Below are 13,983 nucleotides of genomic sequence, written 5' to 3' on the forward strand. Positions count from 1 at the left end.
GGTAGCTAGTTGATCTGTGGATGAGAGAAATTCAGGTCCATCCAGGGGGTAATATCCGCGAGCGCATGGTCACGTGTGGTAGTTAGCCCAGCCAGTGTGAGATGGTAAGCAGAATTATGTACAATCGAATAACATTTTATGTCCTTCGAAAGTAACTAATAAATGACTAACTGCTGTTTTGGTTATTGCATTACCATATATTTGTGATATGGCCCAAACATGTATGTTGCAGCGAGCTACGGTAGTATAGAACGCCAATGTTTTCAGCTAGCTACTAGTGTTAGTTAGCTCTTCGTGCTAATATTACTGTTTATCGTGGGATGGATGTTGAAAAACGCAGTTAAACATAGGGTTTACGAATGGTTTGACGTTCCATACAATATGTACCTGTTGTAAACTACGATATACATTTTTTTCAACTTGTAGTTATCTTGAAAACATATTTCTCAGACCAAAATATTGTTGTTTTCCGTTATCAAAACGGGTCCGTTGTGCTTTAGCTACCGTGGATCAATCCGTGGCGTTCATTGTCCATTATTTTGTTGGCCAGAGCATCCCCTTCGCTGCTTTAACTGCGACATTGTTAGGGAGCTATGGGAGGGCAATGTTTGATAATTAATTCCACACCGTGTCATCCATAGTAGTCCATCTCAGGCTTGCCAACGCCTGCAGTTCTAACCAAGTAATGTTAGTGTATGGATCTAACTAGCTACTTTGTTTTTAAAATAACACATACTATTTTCTATTTATTTTATAATACACACATTTTATTTATGAAAACCATCCATTGCATGTGTATTATGCTTGTAAGAATAGCCTATTTATGAGACAGCTGCATGGAATTTGTGATTTGTATTTTATTTGATATGCAGGTAAAATATTTTTTCTGGTTTCTGTTCATGACTTGTGGTCTGTGCTACTTGTCTTTTTCAGATGGAGTCGAACAACCATTTCAACTATGGCAGCCACTCCTCCGTGTCTGCTAACTCAGGACTGAAACTCTCCTCAGGGGATTCTCTCTATTCTAACAGGTCTCCCATGAGTTTCCCTCCACAGGAGAAAAGTGAGTACCCCTCTAACCACATTTGCTGTGGTTACTCGCTGCTTCACTATTTCTATATCAATAACTGATTTATATTTCATCTCTCTCTGCCCTAGTCTCTTGACCCCTTATAATGAGCAAAATATTGTATGTAACTCTAGACCAGGTGTTCGGTGTATAAGCAATCAATATCATGATCATATCATAACAAATTGATGTAACCTCACCTTAAATTCACTGGACATTTTATGATTGCAGGATGCATGACCTGTGGATGCTGTGTGAATTGAACACACTGAACAATTAATAATCTGATTCACCCCTGACCACCTTTACAGATATGAATGGCGAAATGAATGTGAATGGCGTCACTACTGTAATTGGGCCTAGTGTGCCTGGCTCACACCTTCCAACAGCCTCATATCCCCACATGAGCAACCACCACCACCAGAGTAGCATGGGCTACGACTACCTGTGGGGAGGACAGCCACAGTACAGCCCAGCCATGGGCTCGTCTCCTGGGCATGGCATGCACCAGAAGCAGCCTCCACCTGGGGGGATGCAGCAACAGAGCCAGCACCACTTCCAGGATCATGGACAGTACCAACTGAACGGGGGCATGTCTGGGTCCCGTCAGCCACCCGTGGCGGCCCCACCAAACGTGACTCTTACAGGGGGCCAGTACTGGAACAGGGGTAACCCGGGGCAACAGCAGAGCAGCACAGCCATGGCAATGGGGTATAACTCACAAGGTGTGTACGGGTCCTACCAGAGCCAGGTGCACCCTGGGATTGCGCCCTCACAGCATCACCATCAGCAGCCTCCACAGTCATCCCCTCACCAACAGACACAGCAGCACCTCCACCCGCACCACCACCCACATCACCAGCAGCAACACCAGCAGCAACCTCAGCACTACAGCATGGTACCCAATGGGATTCCCTACTACCAGCCCCAGCACCCACCTCTTCCAGCTCCACAACCCCAGCCCCCATCACAATCTCAGTCCCAGGCTCAGATGATGCCCCCTACCTCCCAAAATTTCACCCCTCCACGGGGCAGTCCACAGCACCACCACATTGGCCAGGGAGGCACTGGCAGCCCCCTCCCCCTGGGGGTGGCCTCTGTCCCAATGATGTCACCCTCGACAATGGCGGATAGTGGATCGCCCCAGAGCCAGACCAGGGAGAGGAGTCCCCATGGAGGGACTGTGGGGATGCCTGCTGTCATGCAAGGTAAGATTTAAATATTTACACAGGTGGCAAGTTTTCAGAGTAACCTAGTCCCTTTTTTTATGGCACTAAAGAAGTAAGTATCTGTTTCCGTGTTTCATTTTCATATGGTCGCTAGAGCCAGTGTCTGTGGAAACGGCACTATATATCACTGGAGTTCGAAATACCTATTTCAAAGCGATTTTTATTTCCAAACGATGACTCAATTACGCTCAATTAGGCCTAATCAGTGCCTCAGCTGTCAGTGATTTAATTTGCTAAGCAGATTTAATAAAAAACAATGTTTCCATGACAGAACTGAAAACCTTTGCCGATATGAAAACATATATTTCAGTGTTTTCTCAAAGTGTCTACTTTTTCCACTTCATAAGTTAACTAGGTATATTTTCATTTAGAGGAGAGTGGGGTAAGTTGAACCGGTGTCCAAAAATACAGATTTCCGATTGTTATGAAAAACTTGAAATCGGCCCCATTCCGATTAATCGGTCGACCTCTAGTGGGTAGTATATGGGGCTTTGGTGACAAAACGGATGGCACTGTGATAGACTGCATCCAATTTACTGAGTAGAGTGTTGGAGGCTATTTTGTAAATGATATCGCCAAAGTCAAGGATCGGTAGGATAGTCAGTTTTACCAGGGTAAAACCGGGTGGCGGGTGGCGCAGTGGTCTAGGGCACTGCATCGCAGTGCTAGCTGCGCCACCAGAGTCTCTGGGTTCGCGCCCAGGCTCTGTCGCAGCCGGCCGCAACCGGGAGGTCCGTGGGGCAATGCACAATTGGCATAGCGTCGTCCGGGTTAGGGAGGGTTTGGCCGGTAGGGATATCCTTGTCTCAGTATGTAAAAATGTAATAAAAAATGTATGCACTCTACTGTAAGTCGCTCTGGATAAGAGCGTCTGCTAAATTACTAAAATGTAAATGTATGTTTTAGAGGTCGACGGTCCGATTTCAAGTTTTCATAACAATCAGTAATCTGCATTTTTGGACGCCTACACAGCTTACTTCGCCAAACGGGTGATGATTTAACAAAAATGCATTCGCGAAAAAAGCACAATCGTAGCACCAATGTACCTAACCATAAACATCAATGCCTTTCTTAAATTCTCTAGGGTACGTAAGACGGTAGCGTCCCACCACTTCAATAGCCAGTGAAACTGCAAGGCGCCAAATTCAAATACAGAAATACTCATTATAAAAATTCAGGGAAAAAAACATATTTTACATAGGTTTAAAGATTAACTTCTTGTGAATCCAACCACGGTGTCAGATAAATAAAAAAATATATATATTTTTTTAATGCTTTACGGCGAAAGCATACCTTAATTTAAGATTATTTGAGAACATAGCCCAGCAGACAAATCATTACAAACAGTAACCAGCAAAGTAGAAGAGTTACACAAGTCAGAAATAGAGAGAAAATTTGTCCCTTACCTTTGATGATCTTCATATAGTTGCACTCAGCAGACATTCATTTACTCAATAAATGTTCCTTTTGTTCGATAAAGTCTCTTTATTTCCAAAAACCTCAGTTTTGTTCGCACGTTTTCTTCAGTAATCCACAGGCTCAAACGCAGTCAAAACAGGCAGACAAAAAATACATATTGTATCCGTAAAGTTTGTAGAAACATGTCAAACGATGTTTATATTCAATCCTCAGGTTGTTTTTAGCCTAAATAATCGATAATATTTCAACCGGACAATAACGTTGTCAATATAAAAGGTGAACAAGAAAGGCACTCTCTCGGTCGCACGCATGAAAAAGCTCTGTGACACTTTAGGGTTCACTCATTCAGACTGCTCTTACTTCCTAATTTTTCAGAATACAAGCCTGAAATAATTTCTAAAGACTGTTGACATCTAGTGGAAGGCATAGGAACTGCATTTGGAGTCCTAAGTCAATGGATACTGTAATGGATGCTGAAATGGCATTGAATAGAAAACTACAAAACCCCCCCCAAAAAACTACTTCCTGAATGGATTTTTCTCAGGTTTTCGCCTGCCAAATCAGTTCTGTTATACTCACAGACACTATTTTAACAGTTTTGGAAACTTTAGAGTGTTTTCTATCCAAATCTACCAGTTATATGCATATCATATCTTCTGGGCCTGAGTAGCAGCCAGTTTAATTTGGGCGTGCTTTTCATCCAAAATTCCGAATGCTGCCCCCTAACCTAGAGAAGTTAAAATCAATACACAAGTATATATTTTTTAAACCTGCATATTTAGTTAAAAGAAATGTATATTAGCAGGCAATATTAACTAGGGAAATTGTGTCACTTCTCTTGCGTTCAGTGTAAGCAGAGTCCGGGTATATGCAGCAGTTTGGACCGCCTGGCTCGTTGCGAACTGTGTGAAGACCATTTCTTCCTAACAAAGACCGTAATTAATTTGCCAGAATTTTACATAATTATGACATAACATGGAAGATTGTGCAATGTAACAGCAATATTTAGACTTAGGGTAGTTTCCGGATTTGACCATATTAATGACCAGAGACTTGTATTTTTGTGTGTTTGTTATATTATAATTAAGTCTATGATTTGATAGAGCAATCTGACTGAGCGGTGGTAGGCAGCAGCAGGTTCGTAAGCATTCATTCAAACAGCACTTTCCTGCGTTTGCCAGCAGTTAATCGCAATGCTTGAAGCATAGTGCTGTTTATGACTTCAAGCCTATCAACTCCCGAGATTATGCTGGCAATACTATAGTGCCTATAAGAACATTCAATAGTCAAAGGTATATGAAATACAAATGGTATAGAGAGAAATAGTCCTATAATAACTACAACCTAAAACTGGGCATATTGAAGACTCTGTGTTAAAAGGAACCACCAGCTTTCATATGTTATCACGTTCTGAGCAAGAAACTTAAACGTTAGCTTTTTTACATGGCACATATTGCACTTTTACTCTCTTTTACACTTTGTATTTGCATTATTTAAACCAAATTATTTATTTGAGACTAAATAGATTTTATTGATGTATTATATGAAGTCAAAATAAGTGTTCATTCAGTATTGTTGTAATTGTCATTATTACAAATATATATATAAAAATCGGCAGACTAATCGGTATCGGCTTTTTTTGGGTCCTCCAATAATCGGTATCGGCGTTGAAAGATCATAATCGTGGTCAAATCCGGAAACTATCGTTTCGAAAACAAAACGTTTATTCTTTCAGTGAAATATTGTTGTTTTCCCGTTATCAAAACGGGTCCGTTGTGCTTTAGGTTTCTGTTGGTTTCTGTTCATATTCTTTCAGTGAAATATGGAACCGTTCGGTATTTTATCTAATGGGTGGCATCCATAAGCCTAAATATTCCTGTTACATTGCACAACCTTCAATGTTTAGTTCGCAACGTGCCAGGCGGCCCAAACTGTTGCATATACCCTGACTCTGTGTGCAATGAACGCAAGAGAAGTGAAAAAAAAGTGACACAATTTCTCTAATTTAATATTGCCTGCTAACCTGGATTTCTGTTAACTAAATATGCAGTTTAAAAAAATATACTTCTGTGTATTGATTTTAAGAAAGGCATTGATGTTTATGGTTAGGTACATTCGTGCATCGATTGTGCTTTTTTCGCAAATTACCTTTTGTTAAATCATCCCCCGTTTGGTGAAGTTGGCTGTCTAGTTAGGAAGAAATAGTCTTCACACAGTTTGCAACGAGCCAGGTGGCCCAAACTGCTGCATATACCCTGACCCTGTTGCACAAAATGCAAGAGAAGTGACACAATTTCCCTAGTTAAAATAAATTCATCTTAGCAGGAAATATTAACTAAATATGCAGGTTTAAAAATATATACTTGTGCATTGATTTTAAGAAAGGCCTTGATGTTTATGGTTAGGTACACATTGGTGCAACGACGGTGCTTTTTTCGCGAATGCACTTGTTAAATCACCCGTTTGGAGAAGTAGGCTATGATTCAATGATAAATTAACAGGCACCACATCGATTATATGCAACGCAGGACAAGCTAGATAAACTAGTAATATCATCAACCATGTGTAGTTAACTCGTGATTATGTTAAGATTGATTGTTTTTTATAAGATACGTTTAATGCTAGCTAGCACCGTACCGTGGCTCCTTGCTGCACTCGCATAACAGGTAGTCAGCCTGCCACGCAGTCTCCTCTTGGAGTGCAATGTAATCGGCCATGATCATTGTCCAAAAATGCAGATTACCGATTGTTATGAAAACTTGAAATCGGCCCTAATTAATCGGCCATTGCGATTAATCGGTCAACCTCTATTCTTAACATATGACCCCCGTAGTGATTTGTTCTTGCAATTTTTGTGACATTTTAGATTTAAATATTGAGTTTTTCACAGCAGTTTGGATTTTACCTAATTACCTTTTCAAAGTACATTTAGTTACTTATTCTAAAATGGATAAAATACCCCCATCAATCTACACACAATACCCCATAATGACAAAGTGAAAACAAGTAATTGTTGCTTACAGAAATACCTTATTTACATTAGTATTTAGACCGCTTGCTATGAGTCTCAAAATTGAACTCAGGTGCATCCTGTTTCCATTGATCATCCTTGATATGTTTCAACAGCTTGATTGGAGTCCACCTGTGGTAAATTCAATTGATTGGACATGGGTATGATTTGGAAAGGCACACAAAATTAAATCAAATTTTATTGGTTAGTAGATGACACATCAAACACATGGTTAGTAGATGTTATTGTGAGTGTATTGAAGTGAAGTGCTTGTGCTTCTAGTTCCGACAGTGCAGCAATATCTAACAAGTAATCTAACAATTCCACAACAACTACCTAATACACACGTCTAAGTAAAGGAATTTAATAAGAATATATACATATAAATGTATGGATGAGCAATGACAGAGCGGCATAAGCAAGACTCAATAGATGGTATAAAATACAGTATAAACATTAAAGTGACTAGTGATCCATTGAAGTGGCCAAGGAACTCAAGTTTGTGGGCAGCAGCCTCTGTGTTAGTGATGGCTGTTTAACAGTCTGATGGCCTTGAGATAGAAGCTATTTTTCTGTCTCTCGGTCACAGCTTTGATGCACCTGTACTAACCTCGCCTTCTGGATGGTAGTGGGGTAAACAGGCATTGGCTCGGGTTCCACTTTCTCCACTGCTGTCCCGTTGATGTGGAAAGGGGGATGCTCCCTTTGCTGTCTTGAAGTCCACGATCATCTCTTTTTTTGTTGACGTTGAGTGAGAGGTTGTTTTCGTGACACCACACTCCGAGGGCCCTCACCTCCTCCCTATATGGCTGTCTCGTCATTGTTTGTAATCAAGCCCACTACTGTTGTGGCGTCTGCAAACTTGATGATTGAGTTGGAGGTGTGCATGACCACGCAGTCATGGGTCGACAGGGAGTACAGGAGGGGGCAGAACACGCACCCTTGTGGGGCCCCAGTGTTGAGGATCAGCGAAGTGGAGATGTTGTTTCCTACCTTCACCATCTGTGGGCAGCCCGTCAGGAAGTCCAGGACCCAGTTGCACAGGGCGGGGTTGAGACCCAGGGCCTCAAGCTAAATGATGAGCTTGGAGGGTACTATGGTGTTGAATGCTGAGCTGTAGTCAATGAACAGCATTCTTACATAGGTATTCCGCTTGTCCAGATGGTATAGGGCAGTGTGATGGCGATTGCATCGTCTATGGACCTATTGGGGCGGTACGCAAATTGAAGTGACGGGTAAGGTGATATCCTTGACTAGTCTCTCAATGCACATCATGACAAAAGTGAGTGCTATGGGGTGATAGTCAGTTACCTTTGTACAGGAACAATGGTGGCCATCTTGACGCATGTTGGGACAGCAGACTGGGATAGGGAAAGATTGTATATGTCCGTAAACACTCCAGCCAGCTGGTCTGAGCATGCTCTAAGGACGCGGCTAGGGATGCCGTCTGGGCCGGCAGCCTTGCGATGGTAAACGTGTTTAAATGTCTTACTCATGTCGAAGAATGAGAATGAGAGAATGAGGGCCCACAGTCCTTGGTAGCGGGCCGTGTCGGTGGCGCTGTATTATCCTCAAAATGGGCAAAGAAGGTGTTTTAGTTTGTCTGGAAGCACAACGTCGGTGTCCATGACGTGGCTGGTTTTCTTTTTGTAGTCCGTGATTGTCTGTAGACCCTGCCACATATGTTTCGTGTCTCAGACGTTGAATTGTGACTCCACTTTGTCTCTCTACTGAAATTTCACTTGTTTGATTGCTTTGAGGATGGAATGACTTCACTGTTTGTTTTGTGCCATATTGCCAGTCACCTTTCCATGGTTAATTGCAGTGGTTCGCGCTTTCAGTTCCGCGTGATCAAAACAATCTTGAAGCGTGGATTCCCATTGGTCAGACCAGCGTTGAATAGTCCTTATCATGGGGACGTCCTGTTTGAGTTTCTGCCTATAGGAAGGGATGAGTAAAATGTAGTCGTGGTCAGATTTGCCGGAAGGAGGGAGTAGCAGTGATCCAGTCTTTTGCCAGCCCAAGTGCTACAATCAATATGCTGATAGAATTTAGGTAGCCTTGTTCTCAAATGTGTTTTGTTAAAATCCCCAGCTACAATAAATCCAGCCTCGGGATACATGGTTTCCATTTTGCATAAAGTCCAGTGAAGTTCCTTGAGGGCTGTCGTGGTATCGGCTTGAGGGGGGATATACACGGCTATGACAATAACCAACGAGAATTCTCTTGGGAGATAATGCGGTCGGCATTTGATTGTGAGGAATTCTAGGTCAGGTGAACCAAGGGACTTGAGTTCCTGTATGCTGTTACTAGGCCGTCATTGTAAATAAGAATTTGTTCTTAACTGACTTGCCTAGTTTAATAAAGGTTAAATAAAATAAAAAGTATAGCCTTGTTATTATTCTTGTTACTTTTTATTATTACTTTATTTTAGCTTACTTGGTAAATATTTTCTTCTTCTTGAACTGCACTTTTGGTGAAGGGCGTGTAAGTAAGCATTTCACGATAAAGTCTACACTTGTTGTATTCGGCGCATGTGGCAAATAAAGTTTGATTTGATTTGGGGCGAAGGTTCACCTTCCAACAGGACAATGACCCTAAGCATACAGCGAAGACAACGCAGGAGTGGCTTTGGGACAAGTCTCTGAATGTCCTTGAGTGGCCTAGCCAGAGCCCGGACTCTGGAGAGAGCTGAAAATAGCTGTGTAGCGACGCTCCCAATCCAACTTGACAGAACTTGAGAGGATCTGCAGAGAAGAATGGGAGAAACTCCCCAAATACAGGTGTGCCATGCATGTAGCGTCATACCAATGAAGACTCGAGGCTGTAATCGCTGCCAAAGGTTCTTCAACAAAGTACTGAGTCAAGGGTCTGAAAGGAAAATTACGTAACAATACCGAGGCTATATACAGGGGGTACTGGTACCGAGGCAATGTGCGGGGGTGCAGGTTAGTCGGTAATTTGTAAAGTGACTATATATAGATAATAAACAGCGATTAGCAGCAGTGTAAAAACAAAGGGGGGAGGTTCAATGTAAATAGTCCGTGTGGCCATTTTGATTAATTGTTCAGCAGTCTTATGGCTTGGGGGTAGAAGCTGTTAAAGGGCCCTTTGGTCGTAGACTTGGTGCTGCAAGTGAAGGTCAAGCAAATCATAGCGATAGCAGACTATTGCAATCATCTCTGATGGGTGGTCAAATGTTTGTGGGCAAGGAATAATTAACTACATCATCTCCACCACTCAACCAGTATTCTACAAGAGCACAGACACAAGGGACAACAGACACACCGGTCTCTACATTGCAGATGAGCTGAAGGCAGTCATCAATGACCTTGGACCACAGAAGGTATTTGCACTGGTGACAGACAATGCTGCGAACCTGATGGCTGCTTGGTCTAAAGTGGAGGAGTCCTACCCTCACATCACACCCATTGGCTGTGCTGCTCTGCATTGAATGCTCCTCAAGGATATCATGGCACTGAAAACAATGGATACACTCTATAAGAGAGCCAAGGAAATGGTTAGGTATGTGAAGGGTCAACTTGTTATAGCAGCAATCTACCTCACCAACCAAAGTGAGAAGAATAAGAGCACCACATTGAAGCTGCCCAGCAACACCCATTGGGGTGGTATTGTCGTCATGTTTGACAAGTCTCCTGGAGGGGAAGGAGTCTCCAAAAAATGGCCATATCACAGTCTGCCGATATGGACAGCCCCATCAAGAGGATCCTCCTGCATTATGTATTTTGGGAGAGAGTGGAAAGCAGCCTGAAATTCCTGAAACCTATAGCAGCAGCACGGATTGAGGGAGACAATGCCAACCTGTCTGATGTTCAGACTCTGCTTGCAGATGTAAGAGAAGAAATCCGTACTGTCCTGCCCACTTCCCTGTTGTTACAGGCAGAGAAAGCTGGAGTTCTGAAATGCATCATAAAGCGTGAAGACTGAAGTCCATACACGCCGCAGCGTACATGTTGGACCCCAAGTATGCTGGCAAGAGCATCCTGTCTGGTGCAGAGATCAACAAGGCCTATGGTGTCATCACTACCGTGTCTCGCGACCTTGGCCTGGATGAGGGCAAGGTTCTTGGTAGTCTGGCGAAGTACACTTCCAGGCAAGGGCTTTGGGATGGAGATGCAAGATGGCAGTCGCGCCAACATATCTCATCAGGCCCGGTGGAAGGGACTTTGTGGATCTGAGGCTTTTTCCCCTGTTGCCTTCATCCTCCAAATCCCACCAACATCAGCCGCCTCAGAGCGCAAATGCCCTTGTTTGGGAACACACACACCAAAGCACGCAACAGGCTGAACAATACAAGGATTGAAGAATTGGTGGTCATACGAGCAAGGTTGGACGGACAACAAGCCATCCTCAACAAGGTTGGAAAGTGACAGTGAAGATGAGGCCTCAGTCTGATGTTCAAGAGGTGGACATTTTTAACCTTTATTTAACTAGGCAAGTCAGTTATGAATACATTCTTATTTACAATGACAGCCTAGGAACAGTGGGTTAACTGCCTTGTTCAGGGGTGGAACAACATATTTTACCTTGTCAGCTCAGGGATTTGATCTAGCAACCTTTCAGTGACTGGCCCAACGCTCTAACCACTACGCTACCTGCCGCCGACAGGGAGGTCTAGGGAGAAGACATGGAAGCCTGAGAGGAACACAACCAAAGCTTTAGTTACCAGACTGTCATTTTACAGATGTATGTTGAAAATCTTTTTGGTCAATTCATTTAATTAAAGTTCAATTCGTAACTAAACAAATTTTTTTCTATACATAAGAATTTAATAATTTGCAATTATGTCTACTTATGATAAGGTAAAAGGTTTATGTTTCTGTCTCCGGATGATATGGTAAATATATCCAATGCAAAAAACATCTACAGTTGAAGTCGGAAGGTTACATACACTTAGGTTGGAGTCATTAAAACTCGTTTTCAACCACCACAAATTTCTATTTAAAAAACCTTTAGTTTTGGCAAGTTGGTTAGGACATCTACTTTGTGTATAACATAAGTAATTTTTCCAACAATTGTTTATAGACAGATTATTTCACTTAAAATTCACTGTATCACAATTCCAGTGGGCCAGAAGTTTACATACACTAAGTTGACTGTGCCTTTAAACAGCTTGGAAAATTATGTCATGGCTTTAGAATCTTCTGATAGGCTAATGGACATAATTTGAGTCAATTGGAGGTATCCTTGTGGATGTATTTCAAGGCCTACCTTCAAACTCAGTGCCTCTTTGCTTGACATCATGGGAAAATCAAAAGAAATCAGCCAAGACCTCAGAAAAATAGTTGTAGACCTCCACGAGTCTGGTTCATCCTTGGGAGCAATTTCCAAACTCCTGAAGGTACCACATTCATCTGTACAAACAATAGTATGCAAGTATTAACACCATGGAACCACGCAGATGCTGGAGGAAACAGGTACAAAAGTATCTATATCCACAGTAAAACGAGTCCTATATCGACATAACCTGAAAGGCCGCTCAGCAAGGAAGAAGCCACTGCTCCAAAACCGCCATAAAAAAGCCAGACTACGGTTTGCAACTGCACATGGGGACAAAGATTGTACTTTTTCTAGAAATGTCCTCTGGTCTGATGAAACAAAAATAGAACTGTTTGGCCATAATGACCATAGTTATGTTTGGAGGAGAAAGGGGGAGGCTTGCATGCCGAAGAACACCATCCCAACCGTGAAGCATGGGGGTTGCAGCATCATGTTGTGGGGGTGCTTTGCTGCAGGAGGTACTGGTGCACTTCACAAAATAGATGGCATCATGAGGAAGAAAAATGATGTGGATATATTGAAGCAACATCTCAAGACATCAATCAGGAAGTTAAAGCTTGGTCGCAAATGGGTCTTCCAAATGGACAATGACCCCAAGCATACTTCCAAAGTTGTGGCAAAATGGCTTAAGGACAACAAAGTCAAGGTATTGGAGTGACCATCACAAAGCCTTGACCTCAATCCTATGGAACATTTGTGGGCAGAACTGAAAAAGCATGTGCGAGCAACGAGGCCCTACAAACCTGACTCCGTTACACCAGCTCTGTCAGGAGGAAAGGGCCAAAATTCACCTAACTTGTGGGAAGGATGTGGAAGGCTACCCGAAACGTTTGACCCAAGTTAAACAATGTTAAGGCAATGCTACAAAATGCTAATTGAGTGTATGTAATCTTCTGACCACTGGGAATGTGATGAAAGAAATTAAAGCTGAAATAAATCATTCTTCTATTATTCTGACATTTCAAATTCTTAACATAATGTGGTGATTCCAGTTGGCCTAAAACAGGGACTTTTTACTAGGATTAAATGTCAAGAATTGTGAAAATCTGAGTTTTACTGAGTATTTGGCTAAGGTGTATGTAAACTTCCGTCTTCAACTGTACATTTAAATGGTATTAATATTAAATTGCATATATTTCTTTTAATTCCCATATTCCCCTTTATTCCCATATTTTCTCTTTAATTCCTAACGAAAGTTTCCACCTCTGAATATAACCGAGAATGTGCAACCCTGGTCCAAGCATGTATATTGATGAGGGGAATAAAATAAAATAAACAATTTTAGAATAAGTCTAACATAACAAAATTTGAATAAATTCAAGGGGTCTGTATACTTTCCGAATGCACTATATACCTTCCTCTTCAAAGTGTTGCTGATGGGGCTAGTGAAGAAGGGCTGTATGAGGGACCACTGACCATATGCTGCAGCCCCCCCCTTTTCCCAGGACTTACTTCCTTGTCTTGCTGAGAGCGCTCCACTTAGTGAACAACGCCACTGCCAACCTCGCTGACCCCCATCATAAAATTGGTAATGTCCTGGGCAGCTTGTCCAGGGCATTTTTGAAGAGTGTTTGTGCCTCACAGGATTTGTGCATTGATGAGTCTCTCATGGCTTGGTAAGGGAGGCTTGCGTTCCGCCAAAACATCCCATCAGAGCGCCACAGATTTGGAGTGAAGTTCATTGTTTTATGTGACTGTCTGACAAGATACGTACAGGACCTGATCATCTACACCGGCTCCACCACAGATATAATAGATGTTGAGGGTCTTGCCATATCTGGATCAGTAGTGGTCACCATGTTGCAGCCAGACTTGGAAAAGGGGCACGCTGTATTTGTGGACAGTAGTCTTACCCTTTTCTCGTACCATTTTTGAGGGAGAACACAGGGGCCTGTGGCATCGTGAGATCCAACAGGAAGGGGATACCAATATTCTAAAAGTAAATGAGCAAGGGG

The 13,983-nt window shown here is 42.4% G+C and overlaps 1 protein-coding gene across 2 annotated transcripts in view; it reads left to right on the forward strand.

Annotated features, from left to right (window-relative positions):
* The window catches only part of LOC129830371 (bromodomain adjacent to zinc finger domain protein 2A-like), a 37,249-nt gene continuing 23,266 nt past the window's right edge, over positions 1–13,983 (forward strand). For both annotated transcript variants that reach the window (XM_055892897.1, XM_055892898.1), the window contains exons 1-3: positions 1–104; positions 934–1,063; positions 1,381–2,277. In XM_055892897.1, the coding sequence (XP_055748872.1) occupies positions 102–104; positions 934–1,063; positions 1,381–2,277 (1,030 nt within the window). In that variant the 5' untranslated portion in view covers positions 1–101. The remainder of the gene's footprint in view (positions 105–933; positions 1,064–1,380; positions 2,278–13,983) is intronic.

This window comes from Salvelinus fontinalis, chromosome 31 (genome assembly GCF_029448725.1).
Source record: "Salvelinus fontinalis isolate EN_2023a chromosome 31, ASM2944872v1, whole genome shotgun sequence".
Taxonomy (NCBI): Eukaryota; Metazoa; Chordata; class Actinopteri; order Salmoniformes; family Salmonidae; genus Salvelinus; species Salvelinus fontinalis.